The 12657-nt window shown below is 42.9% G+C and overlaps 1 protein-coding gene across 3 annotated transcripts in view; it reads right to left on the bottom strand.

The window, feature by feature from the left end:
- The window catches only part of MYOF (myoferlin), a 76731-nt gene that overhangs the window by 25287 nt on the left and 38787 nt on the right, over positions 1-12657 (bottom strand). For all 3 annotated transcript variants that reach the window (XM_053388730.1, XM_053388731.1, XM_053388732.1), the window contains 9 exons: positions 11815-11921; positions 11350-11542; positions 10033-10185; positions 7694-7825; positions 6963-7126; positions 3424-3538; positions 2591-2696; positions 1809-1948; positions 1489-1662 (listed from right to left, as the gene is read on the bottom strand). In XM_053388730.1, coding sequence (XP_053244705.1) covers positions 1489-1662; positions 1809-1948; positions 2591-2696; positions 3424-3538; positions 6963-7126; positions 7694-7825; positions 10033-10185; positions 11350-11542; positions 11815-11921 — 1284 coding nt within the window. The remainder of the gene's footprint in view (positions 1-1488; positions 1663-1808; positions 1949-2590; positions 2697-3423; positions 3539-6962; positions 7127-7693; positions 7826-10032; positions 10186-11349; positions 11543-11814; positions 11922-12657) is intronic.

Below are 12657 nucleotides of genomic sequence, written 5' to 3'. Positions count from 1 at the left end.
CAGATATTCCTGGAAGGAGTTGCAGTTGCTGTTTTAAAAAGTACACTAATATTTATTCACTCATGTGGGTTCAAAAGAGTAATGTCAGGACCCTAAACCAGTCACACCCAGAACACTTCAAAGAAAGGGAGAGACTGAAATTCACTTCTACAGGCAATTGATGATCATAGATAGTAAAAATAAGCAATTTCTATTCCTTGATCCCTTCCACCACTCCTAGACATAATTGTCCATTATTAATACATTCTTACAAGGTCAATGCTGTTAGATAAAAGTTCATCAAAAGACTGCATGAAAAGATGAAAAGTTAAGCCTCATGTTTAACTCCACATGTAGTTTGGGAGGAAGAAGACTGAGAGAAGACAGCTTGGGATGATCGTAAGTATTCGTACTTTAAAACGTCAAAAAACAGGATTCTGAAGGCCCTGCTTTAAGCTGAACTTTCTATATTGCTATTACAAGCTGCCGGATGAAAGCATTAGTTGATTTAATTGCCTTCACATAATCCAGCATTTTACAGCCTCTCCTTATACATTGCTTTCAATTATTCCATCAGCTATGGTAAAATATAAATACACTTCAAGCTCTGTCGCATTCCTTTTTCTCTCTACAGCAGACAGACTCATCTACAGCATTTTGGCATTCTGCTGAAAACTCTCCCACACCTTCAAGTACTACTTAGAATGCAGGAATATAGAAATTGCCTCATGAAGTCAGACCATTGATTTATCTAACTCAGGGCTTAGCCATACCTTTCACCCTGCTCTTTCCAAGCACAGGCCTGTGCTGTAATGCTCAATATCCAAGCCTTTTGCAGGGTTCCCCCCACCCCCAGAGAAAACCCGCTCTTTGAATCAGAACAAAGTCATTCTGGGTTTTCCACGGACTGCTGTTTGCTCTGGTTGAGCTTTAAAGAGCAGGTTTTTGTGGTGCACTCGGACATGGGGCTCTAAATCACGGACCGTGCCTGGAAAGAGCAGAGGAAAGGAAAGTGTGGATAAGCCCTCAGGGTTATCTACGCTGAGAGCTCATCCAGACTTGCACTTGTCCTGTGCCTAGAAAGTACGAGTCTGAGCAGTTTTCTGCTTATGAACAGTTTTGCCCTTACTCCATCACTTCCCCTGGAAAACTCACTCTTTAACAACAAATTGGAGCAAACATCAATCCAGAGAAAACACAATTGACATTTGCTTTAAATCAGTGGTAAAGATGGGGCTTTCCCAGGGGAAAGTGGTAGGGTAAGGGCAAGTCTGGGTGAGCCCCAACTGACACTGACTCTCCATGATTTCCAAAGGGGTCTCTTCCAGCCCTGCCTGCCGGCCCTACCAGCCAAGGATTGAACCCAGGACCTTCTGTTTGAAAAGCAGGTGCTCTACCACTGAGCTACAGCCCATTCCACTTGGTGATTCTCATTTAACTTTGAGATAATAATTAGTGCTGAAGTTAAGCGGCATGAACAAGCCAGCAAGTTAAGTTCCTCTTACTTACAAGAGCTCCTTCAAGCTTAAAGATGGCTGATGAACCACATGTGTCAGAAGGAATCATTTCTCTCCTCCACCGCCTGCGGCGGAAAGTGTCGGAACTGCGCTGCTTCCAGTGAAATTTCCATCCAATCAGTGATGCAAATTCCCATCCTTCTTGATCTTCATAGGGTGTGGTTGCCTAGAAGACAATTGCAAAAACTCAATCCACAATGGCCAGAATGTAGGGTTAATGACGAACTCTGTAATCAATGCATGCCTTATTTTCTGATACACCATTATTTTTCTAAATAAACATGCACAACGTTCTAGTAAATGCCATTTTACCCTTGATGAAACTGTTTGGTTTGGATCTTTTCTGCGTCTTCGAACCAGCCTTCTTCTTCTATGAGTATGATACATTTTCTCTGCTGCAACCCACGACTTGGGTTTATCGTCAGGGGGAATGGTAATTCCATATTCCCAAGCTAAAATAACACAGATAAAATATACACTGGTTACCATAACAGGATTTTGACTCAGTGACCAATATGGTAGCTGATTTATCAAATTCGTAGCTCTGACAAGCCAAACCACACTAATTCACTACCCCTAATTATTCAAATAACTTATTGTATCATGCTTCTTAACCTTGGTGTAGTTCCTTGGTGTAATTCTATGAAAAAAAATCACCATTTACCCCCATCAGTTCATCTGTGTCTTCTACATTTCCTAGAGGTTATACTGTTTTTCTAAATATTTTGATTAGACTAAAAATCACACAAAAACTAATGTAACTTATTTCTTTGGGGTACAGTGGTGTACATACTGAATAAGCAAAACCAAATGTATATTGATGCCCAAATGTGTATTGATGTATTGATGTTTGTGAATGCCTATGGGTCACACTGTAGGACTTCTGATATGTCCCTAATAGCTGGCACTTCACCCCATGCCATCATGCCAACTCTCCTCCAATTTAAACAGATTTTGCCATGCAGCATGTAGAGGTCTGCATTTCAAGGAACAGAAGTTCAAAGAACAATTTGGAATGCAGAAACAGTTGCCTGGTGCTAGCCCACGGATTAAGAATCTGACACGAGAGGTATTCTGTCCATTCTAACCCTTACCTTTTTCATCCACTGCTCGGTTTATATCGTATATCCAAGCATCATCCTCCCACATCCAACCTGGAGGACAGGTTATTTCACCTGGTGGTGGTGCTTTTTCTCCATTCTTTGAAACAGAAAAGGCAACACACACTTACACACTCCAAGACAGTGATACCAATACTTAAAAAGTAGTAATGACTAAACATAACACACATCTAAACTTAATAGGATTTCACACACAAAAATCAAAACAAAATTTTTGGACAACCTTTAAGACTTAAATCTAGTCCAAAAAAACTGATGTGGGAATAAATGTAAATGGTACAAGACTTTTTGTTGTTTTGGAGGCATGAGATCAACAAAAGTTGACCCTCAAAAGTAGCCTTGTTGTTTTTACTCTAGGTCTGCACAACTTGGGGCCCACCAAGCCAAATGCCGCACACCAGCCATGAATTTTGGTCTGTCTGGTGCTGGCAATGTCTGTTATTCCAATCCAAGGCATGAATCTAACACAGAAACTATATAGAGCCCCTGATGGGTGCTTAGTAGGCTGGCTTTGGTTTGGTGGATCAAAAGGTTGTACCTGTTTTACTGAAATGATGCCGTCCTCTGTAGGAAGTGGGAAGATGCTATGAAATTGTATTTCCACTTCCACTTTGTATGATCAGTTCACTCCATTGTCTGCTTTAAATTTAGCGGCATGCATTCTGTTTTTATACTGCAATTTGGATTTTAAGTATATTTTGCTGTGGAAACTAACAATCTGCCTTAACTTACATGCATTGCAGCTGTAACCTAAAGAGAGGTTATTGAAATTAAACACATTGGCTCATCAAAAGCGTGATCCTCACCACATCTGTAAAAGTGTCTTCAGCTGCTTTCCATTCTCCTCCAGGATAGCGGCTTTCATTTTGATACACTTCATCAGCAAACTCAGTGTGACCAGCATCTGCTTCCGTCAGCAAGCTGTGAAACCAGAAGCAGACCTTCCAACTATTGTTAGGTGCCAAAAGACGTTCACTGGACACATTGCACTGACAGAATCATGCTGTGCCCACCTGTCAAAGTGACTCACTGGGGTTCGGGAATTCAGGATCTGACCTATCTGCCAGATCCATTTCCCAGAGTCCCACAACCACTTAGGAACCACTTATCCACGAGCAGCTGCCACAGAGCTAGAAGAACGTTCAAACAAGCCACGTGGTCCCATGTGGGTAAGTGCCATGTGATCAAACCTTTTAATTTTTCTTCCAGATGCCAGGATTTGAAGCCAGTTTGACACCCTGATTAAGTGAGAACTTTTACGTAGCTTTAACTGCAGTCAACATTGCTGCCAATGAAATGCTTACAGGTTAATGCAGGGAGAGGCAAAAATTGTTTCCAGGAAGAGAGGGAAAGGCAGCATGTGTTCTTGTGGCTTATTATGGTGGCTTATCATAGTTAAGAGCATATTTGCAGCTAGGAATGGAAGGCTCTGCCAATTAAAGGTGTGGGGGGGACTTACTGGTTTGTGTGTTCTTGTTTTTATTCTGTATTTTGTGTTTTTATTTTTTATGTTGTGAACCACCCTGAGATCTGTGTATGAAGGGCTGTATCCAAACTTAATGAATAGTAATAAATAATAATTTTGGTTCTCCCATTTTCTCGTATTTTTTCTAGACCTAAATTCAGTTCCCTACATTTGGCAGCAATTTGCAATTTTCTTGTTCAACACTTTAGTGTGAATTTCTCCTGAGAAACACCTTTTAAAATGCACTTTGTCTAACGTATGCTCTTTTGCAAGCACTTTCCTCTTATATAATGCATTGTGTATGGCATTTTCACAAATATCTTTATTTTTATGCACATTTTCCTCCAATATCTGCATTTTTGTAAACACTGGTTAGTTGGAGAACTGTAGTGCAGAAGTTGGATGTGTGTGCATATGTGTATTTCAGAAAGTGGGGGTTTGACAGATTCAGTTTTAATTGCATATTAAATCAAATTTCTCCTTTGTTTGTAGCCAATGAAAACCCTAACATAGTTTTTTAATTTTACAGTCTTGATCCATTGGGCTGTGTTAGAGGAGAGCTTTAGGAGAAGAGGCTGACAGATCTAACACCCTTGTAGGCCACACCTGGGTATTTTAAATAATAATAATAATCCTAATTTTTATTGGGACCACAACATGTGGTGAGGAGGGGAGGTTTAATCCTTACCTTCTCAGCTGTAATCCCACTGCAAACAAGCCCTCATGCTGCAATTAGAATAGGGTGTCTGTGGAATCTGTATTAGGATTTTCTATTGTTAATTGCAGCACAGCTAATTGCTAATCACAACAATTAACACAACATATAGTCAGGTCCACAGTTTACCAGGGTGGCAGTCATGGAGAAAGTGGACTGTGTTGGAGTCTACCTAAGGGTGTTAGCTAATTGGGGTTGCCAATGTGACCCGGGCCAATGCTAACCACTCCAGTAAAGACTTTATCTGGGGGGAAAGGATGTTTCTCTGCATGGCTAGACTTGGTCCAAACCACGCTGGCAGTTTGTAAATAGTCTCACTAGGTAGGAATCAGTGGCAACATTTTTAAATATTTTGAAATCACGAAGCTATTCCAAAGTGCTGAAATGCATAGTTGCAATCTGGAAACTATTATTCCTTTCCTGTCTCCTGGGCACCGTCTAGATAAAGAAATGGAGGAAGAAGGCAATTAAGCAGGCTGCCAGGAATCATTTGTGGCACTGAATTTACAATGAGCTATAAATGATCTGCAGCCAGTACTGTAAACTGTTTCTTCCATGGCACAGTGGATCACATTATTCCATTAAGCACATTATCACTGATGTAGCACACTCTTATTAATATATGCCTTTGAAAAACACACACAAAATAAACACATATATGCAATGTTATAAAAAATACTACTACAACAGAGGAAAACACCTCATACAAAAGATACTCAGCTATTTATAGCGGGGATCAAAAAGAGCCTACAACTGTTCTATACTACCATCTGTTGGCCAAAATACAGTTTGTAGATTTTCCGCCCATTGAAAGGCTGCTTCTTATTACCTCAACCTGTCTTTCCGTCAGGCTTCCCTTTCCTTTGAAATAGCATTTGAGAGGCACTTCAATGCGAATGAACATTCTGGCCAGCATAGAAGAAGAAGAAGAAGAGTTTGGATTTGATCTCCTGCCTTTCACTCCCCTTCAGGAGTCTCAAAGCAACTAACATTCTCCTTTCCCTTCCTCCCCCACAACAAACACTCTGTGAGGTGAGTGGGGCTGAGAGACTTCAAAGAAGTATGACTGGCCCAAGGTCACCCAGCAGCTGCCTGTGGAGGAGCAGAGACGCGAACCCGGTTCCCCAGATTACGAGTCCACCGCTCTTAACCACTACACCACACTGACTCTCAAGATTTTCCAAATTGTGCTACAAATTGGATTGGAGCAAATTTCACCTCAGATGGTGAAAGCATCTTAAGGCTGTAATCTTGCACTCCAATCGCCACCATCCTCATAATGGTTTATTACAGATGATTTATTCTTTACGCCTCAGAGGTTCAAATCCCTGCTCAGCCACAGAGTATCACCGGGTCATCTTAGGCTAGTCGCCATTCCTAATCCAATTTGCAGGGTAGTTGTGAACATAAAGGAGAGGAACGATGAGCTCCTTGAAATTCAGGGGGTGGGATATTATTAATAAATATTTTGCTCCAAGCACTAATTAGAGCTTGATTACCACAAGGTCATTGAGAAAGCCTCGCATATCAAAGCTACTTCCAACCTGATGAGGAACCACTGTGTCAGAAAAGCATGTATTCTGTATGGAGCAGGCATAGGCAAACTTGGACCTCCAGATGTTTGGGGACTACAATTCCCATCATCCCTGACCACTGGTCCTGTTAGCTAGGCATCATGGGAGTTGTAGTCCCAAAACATTTGGAGGGCCGTGTTTGCCTATGCCTGGTATGGAGCATAGTTTGAGTGTGCTTTACACTTTGTTTAAAGAGGAAGGGTGGGACACAAGCAGGAAGTATGAAACATCTGTCCAGACTAACTGTGTAAAAGCTTGTTAAAATGCTGTTCCTCTTTTTTAAATGGTCTATAAAATAGTGACACATCCTGTAATGTAGCACAGGCTGCCTTGCCTCCCAAAAGACATCAGTAAAGTTATATTAATGAAATTACCAGTGTGGACATATCCAAAGACAGGACTGACTCCACTGTTACTCATGACAACTATAAACATCTTCACTTGGGAGTTCCTAATGGAGCTGTTTTGTACTGAAACTTGGCATTTTATTGCCTCCCTCTCTTTTAGCAAGAGTTTTGAAATTTCCTTAGTGGGAAATTACATAAGCCCCCCCCCTGTCTTATTTTAGAGGAATCCAAACAAGAAACTGACCTTCTTTCAGGATCAATGAACCAGTCGTCTTTCCAGTCCCATCCTTTGGGAGGCAGAAAGTACTCTCTTTTCAGTTTTATTTTTCCTGTGACATCGGAAAACTTGTGGCGGCCAACGAGTCCGGAAGTTCCCCACTTCCCAAACATAAGTGCCTGGTTTTCATACTGTTGAGAAAGTAAAATAAAATAAAAATAAAGCAACTGCACGGACTGCAGAAAAAAGTTTTCATAAATCAAATATCTATCTTCCTGACAGTATATGAAGCCTTCTGCTCAGTTAGACAACTGATTCCTCTGGGTCAGCACTGCCTACACCAGGCTAACATTTTTTTGGGCACATTTGAAATTTTGAGAGAGTGCCTTTAAAATAGTCTGAAAATGCTAATTACGGCACCAAAGGAACCACAGGTGTTAAAAGTGATACAAAAGTCTCTTCTCTTTGACGGGACTGCTGGGGCAAAGGTTCTCATGTACATCTGATCTGGCATTTTAGGGCACAAACCCTTGGGACGCTCTCCTCTGCACACACCTGTGAAATGAGTGGGAGCTGCACCAGCACAATTGAAATGGGTGCGCTTTTTGCATGACTCCCATTCATTTCAATGGTGCTTGTGCAGGAGAACTTCCTGGTGGACTGTACCATTACAATTCTTTGGGGAAGATGCAATAGATAAATAAATAAATTCAAATCCCTGGGACCTTATCTTAAATAGTAATCTTTACTGCACATACCATTTCAGCAAAGACGCTAAATGTTCCTTCTGCGAAGCTGTTAAACTTCTTTTCTACTGCACTCAAGCCAAGCCAAAAACTAATTCGCAACTGTGCGGGTATTTTGTTGCCATTGTTTTTGTCCTGTGGATACTAAACAAAACACACACATACACAAAAGCAGTTACTTTCCAATGTGTCAGAAGGACTAACAAAAGATATACAATAGAAATATTTGTAGTCTGTGCCCCAGTGACAGCTTATTGGCATGTATGTTCCTGGCCAACATTTTCCTGTGCCAGAGGTTACTTCATAATGGTAGGAAAAGTTAAGGTGTTGAAAATTCAGCAGTGTCCCCAAATCAACTTTTAAATAGAGCAGTTTCCCTACATTTAGTAGACAATCACAGCCAGATTGTTAATTCTTTTCCTGTTATTCCGTTCTTGGCTCTTATCTAACAATGTGTTTACTCCTGCCTATTTCTGAGAACTTGGCAGTACCAGTCGTTAGTATTTCCTCGCCATAAGTGGTCTGAAAAGCAGTTGTGTGATGTGATGTTTGCATGAGTGTATCCACCACTACAGATAGTGGGAGAGGGAGCCCTGACTACAAGAGGTCAACCCCCCCAAAAATGACTCACACAAAGGTGGGCAGCCATATGTTGGGGATGCCCCAGCTCTGAATTTCCTGCACCGGGCAGGAGGTTGGAACAGATAAGCCTATTCTGTGACTCTGCGCAGAGCTACAGCAGGCAGTCTTCATGAGAGAAGATCGGAATGAATGAAAGCAGTGCCAGTTAATGAGGCACAACATGGTGCCAGAAGGATAGGAGCTTTTCTAACCTTACTGTTCAGCATGGGAAGGTGGTGAGTGATGCAGACACAACCATGCAAGCATATGGCCACTGACCCTAACGACATTGGCAGCCTGTGCCCATGCCAGAATGACTAACAACAACAACAATTTATTACTTATACCCTGCCCATCTGGCTGGGCCTCCCCAGCCACTCTGGGCAGCTCCCAACAGAATATTAAAAATATGATAAAACATCAAACATCAAAAACTTCCCGAAACAGGACTCAGCGACTGTTGCTTGCACAGCACTGGCAGTGGCTGTCGTATACACATGCACTTCTACCACCATCTTTCCCAGCTAAAGGCAGGAAGCCCCCTTTCCTCTATTCTGCCATGCTGTACAGGTTTCACCTGGCAAACCGCTTCAATGGCCACCACTGACTGAATCATCAAGTCCCACCTGAGGCAAAGACACTGTGTGTTTACCCATCTCAGCAAAGCCAGGTTGGAAAAAGGCAGTCCTCCTGAATACAGGCAGAGACCATTTTGCATGGGGGTCTTGTTCTTGACCCTGTGTGCAGATGGTGGAGTGTGCATAAACCACCCCACCCTGCCCTGCCTCCCTCCTCTGGGTCTGAAAGGACCCGCACACTGGCAATTGCACATCAATTAGATGCACCTAAAATGGTCGCTGCCTGGAGTCAAAACCAGGGGTGACAGAGCTTGGGAAAGCTCCAGGTCGGTGGCAGCCCTGAAGTCCTCCGACCTCTGTTTGTTGTTTAGTCGTTTAGTCATGTCCGACTCTTCATTACCCCATGGACCAGAGCACGCCAGGCACTCCTGTCTTCTCCTGCCTCCCGCAGTTTGGTCAAACTCATGCTGGTAGCTTCGAGAACACTGTCCAACCATCTCGTCCTCTGTCGTCCCTTTCTCCTTGTGCCCCCAATCTTTCCCAACATCAGGGTCTTTTCCAGGGAGTCTTTTCTTCTTATAAGGTGGCCAAAGTATTGGAGTCTCAGCTTCAGGATCTGTCCTTCCAGTGAGCACTCAGGGCTGATTTCCTTAAGAATGGATGCGTTTGATCTTCTTGCAGTCCATGGGACTCTCAAGAGTCTCCTCCAGCACCATAATTCAAAAGCATCAATTCTTCGGCACCCTGTCCCAATGAGCACAGCATTTCTGCGACTGGCGGAATGCAACTGCCTCTGCTTCCTGCCCACCCCTGGTGAAAACACACAGAGGAGACACAAGCAGGCCCCTTCCTTGATAGATGAGAGCCTTTGGACTCTGAAGCCTCTGTTTATTTATTTTATTTATCACGATCCATTTGGCTATTGCAAATTAAGAGGAAATAGATCCGTACACAGTTTGTATGCATGTACATGGAAAGCATAAATTTATTTCAGTGTTATGCTTTCAAGCAGCTCTGCCAGGACTACTGTATTTCCAGTAGCGGCATTCTGTACCAGGCTGACTCTGAAAAGGACTGCTCTCCAGGCCACAGATTTGAACAAGCACTGGAGACCTAACCACGTTGGGCAGACAAATGTTTGGCTTAGGTTACCTTTAAGAAGACGGTCCGGGACTTCCCACAAAATTTCCCAGATGCCCCAGGAATTGTGGAATACAAAACCTCGTGGGCAGGAATGCGAGCGTAGGCAAGCCTCTTCTCCCCCCGGATCATCCAAACGATCACGTCAGGCATGCTGTTCTGTGGCTGTTGTTTTGCAATGAGAGGAGAAATGAGACAAAGTTTCCTATTAAAGGCATTTGTAGACTCACATTTAAGGGGGAGGGGGAAGGCACTACAGATAATTTGCTCTAAAGAATTATATCACATTATACAGTAACAAAAAGATATGGCAGGTCAGAAGACATTCTGGTATGTTTCATATGTTGGCCAAGTTTGTTATTGAGTGTGCACTCAAAAGGGAGTTACAGCCAATCCCAGGTCTCTGACGTGGGTGGCTGTATTAAACATGTAAAACAACAGGCAAAAACATTCTAATACGCAAGAGTTTCTGTCTTCAGCACAACTATAGGCTATATGGGAATAGAATATGGAGAATGTAATGTTTTTATTTCAAGACCATGACACATGAGTCACAGAATACCTTGTATCTACAGTGTTATTCTTCTGGTAAGTTGCCCTGGGAATGCAATTCCACAAGCAGCTACCACCTCCAAAAAGTCTGCCTTTCCTGTCACTACCAGTCGCAGCTCAAATACCAGGTGACTCATGCAGATCCTCAAAAGGTGACCTCAGTATGGCCTAGTTTCCATGTAATGCTAAACCATGGTTTAATAAATTACGGTTTGTCAATTCACGGTTTGTTGGGCTGTCTAAACCCTGACCAGCACTTTAACTGTGGTTTGCTTACTAACAAGACATCATGGCTTGCTGTTCACTTACAAACCTTGGTTTGTTTAAACTATGGTTTGGCATTGCCTATGACTCCTTCCTTTTTTCTTGAATTACTTCTTGCAGTAACTCCTGATCAGAGGGTGAAGAGGCACATTTGCAAGGTAAGAAGACCTTTGAAATGCTTTGTGCGTCCTCCCTATTATAGTGCTGGGGTAGGACAAGAATGCTGATGTGGGAGGCAAAAATGCTTCAGTTTTTCTCCACAATACAATATTGAAGCTAGCACTGTAGTGGGGAGCAGAAACACTGGGCACTGCTGGTCTGCCTGCCTGCCTGAATGTGCGAGTTTGCTTCTGCTTGCCTGCTGGAGCCTGTCTGCCTCCTGCCTGTATGAGTGATAAGCATGTGGCCTCTATGTGCCTGTCTGTCTGTTTGTGTACTAGCAATGCCCACCGCTAGCTTGCGACCCTCAGAAGAAAGAAAAAGTTAGCCCATTATCAATATAGAGAGAACAACCTCTTCAGATAGCAGTATTAATTTTTCCAGCCAATCCTCAATTTCTGTCAGTGTGGCCTTGATATCTGTGGCTTCACTCCTCATTTTCAGAGCTGCCTCCTGAATCTGTCTGATCGATTTCTCCCGCAGTTTGTAGATCTGTGTATCAAGGACCGTGACATTGTGTTTGCCTTGCTGGCTTGGGAATTCCTTGCTGAAAGAAGAAATGAGTAGGCTTTCTTAGTAACAAACATACCAATCAACCAACAGTTTGTGGGAACGGCTGTGAAACCTGACGTCCATTTTCAAATAACATCACAAACATTGGTGTGTAAGGCACCATGGTCCCAAAGAGACTCTGGCTCAGGAGTTTTGCTCCCTCCCTGAGGAACTGGGGCACTTCTTAAGCAGAAGGAACCAATCTCTGTAAGCAGCACTACTGAATTTCTGGGCAGTTGTGAAGAGGGAAGATACAGAGCAACTTACCTCAGGTCCTCCATAAGCTCATCTATTAGCTTCAGCCATGTTTCAGTCAACTGGTTTTCCGAAACCTTTGCTTGTATTCCTGATTTTAAGGCTGTCAGGTTTGTTTGCTATGGATTTAAAGAGTTGGGTAAGTCCATATGTGCTACTCATTTGCAACCTTTTCCCCCAGTGAGATTCTCTCATCGGTGTTACAGAAAACTGTTTGTAAAGAACACCAAACACATAGTCGGATCCAGATTTAGACATATGCAGAGCTGACCCACTGAAATCAACGGGGCTTAAGCCAGCCATTGTGACTAACTTAAGTCTCATTTGTTGCTTATTTTCATTTTCAAATACTATATACAGTCATACCTCGGGTTGAATGCGCTTCGGGTTGAGCTCGTTCGAGTTGCGCTCTGCAGCAACCCGGAAGTAACGGAGCGTGTTACTTCCAGGTTTCGCCGCTTGCGCATGCGCAGATGCTCAAAATGACGTCACGCGCATGCGCAGAAGCGGCAAAACGTGACCCGCGCATGCGCAGACGTGCCGTCGCTTGTTACGTTCACTTCAGGATGTGAACGAGGCTCCGGAATGGATCCTGTTCGCATCCCGAGGTACCACTGTACCGTATTCATAATACCAGAGTGGTTCACAAAATACACATTAAAACTATACCAAATACCTTTGGCATGGTTTTGTTCTGTTTTCATGCTGGTATAAGAATTTATACTGCTGTGACTGTTGTTATAATTGTCTTTGCTGTAGGAAAATTGTGGAGAAGTCCACACTGATAATTTCTTTAAAACTTTTAGGAAAGTTAAAAACTTGTATTAAAGGTATTGGGGGGGGGTTATTCAGCTG

This window comes from Podarcis raffonei, chromosome 5, assembly GCF_027172205.1.
Source record: "Podarcis raffonei isolate rPodRaf1 chromosome 5, rPodRaf1.pri, whole genome shotgun sequence".
Classification (NCBI taxonomy): domain Eukaryota; kingdom Metazoa; phylum Chordata; class Lepidosauria; order Squamata; family Lacertidae; genus Podarcis; species Podarcis raffonei.
This window is presented reverse-complemented; position numbering and strand designations above follow the sequence as displayed.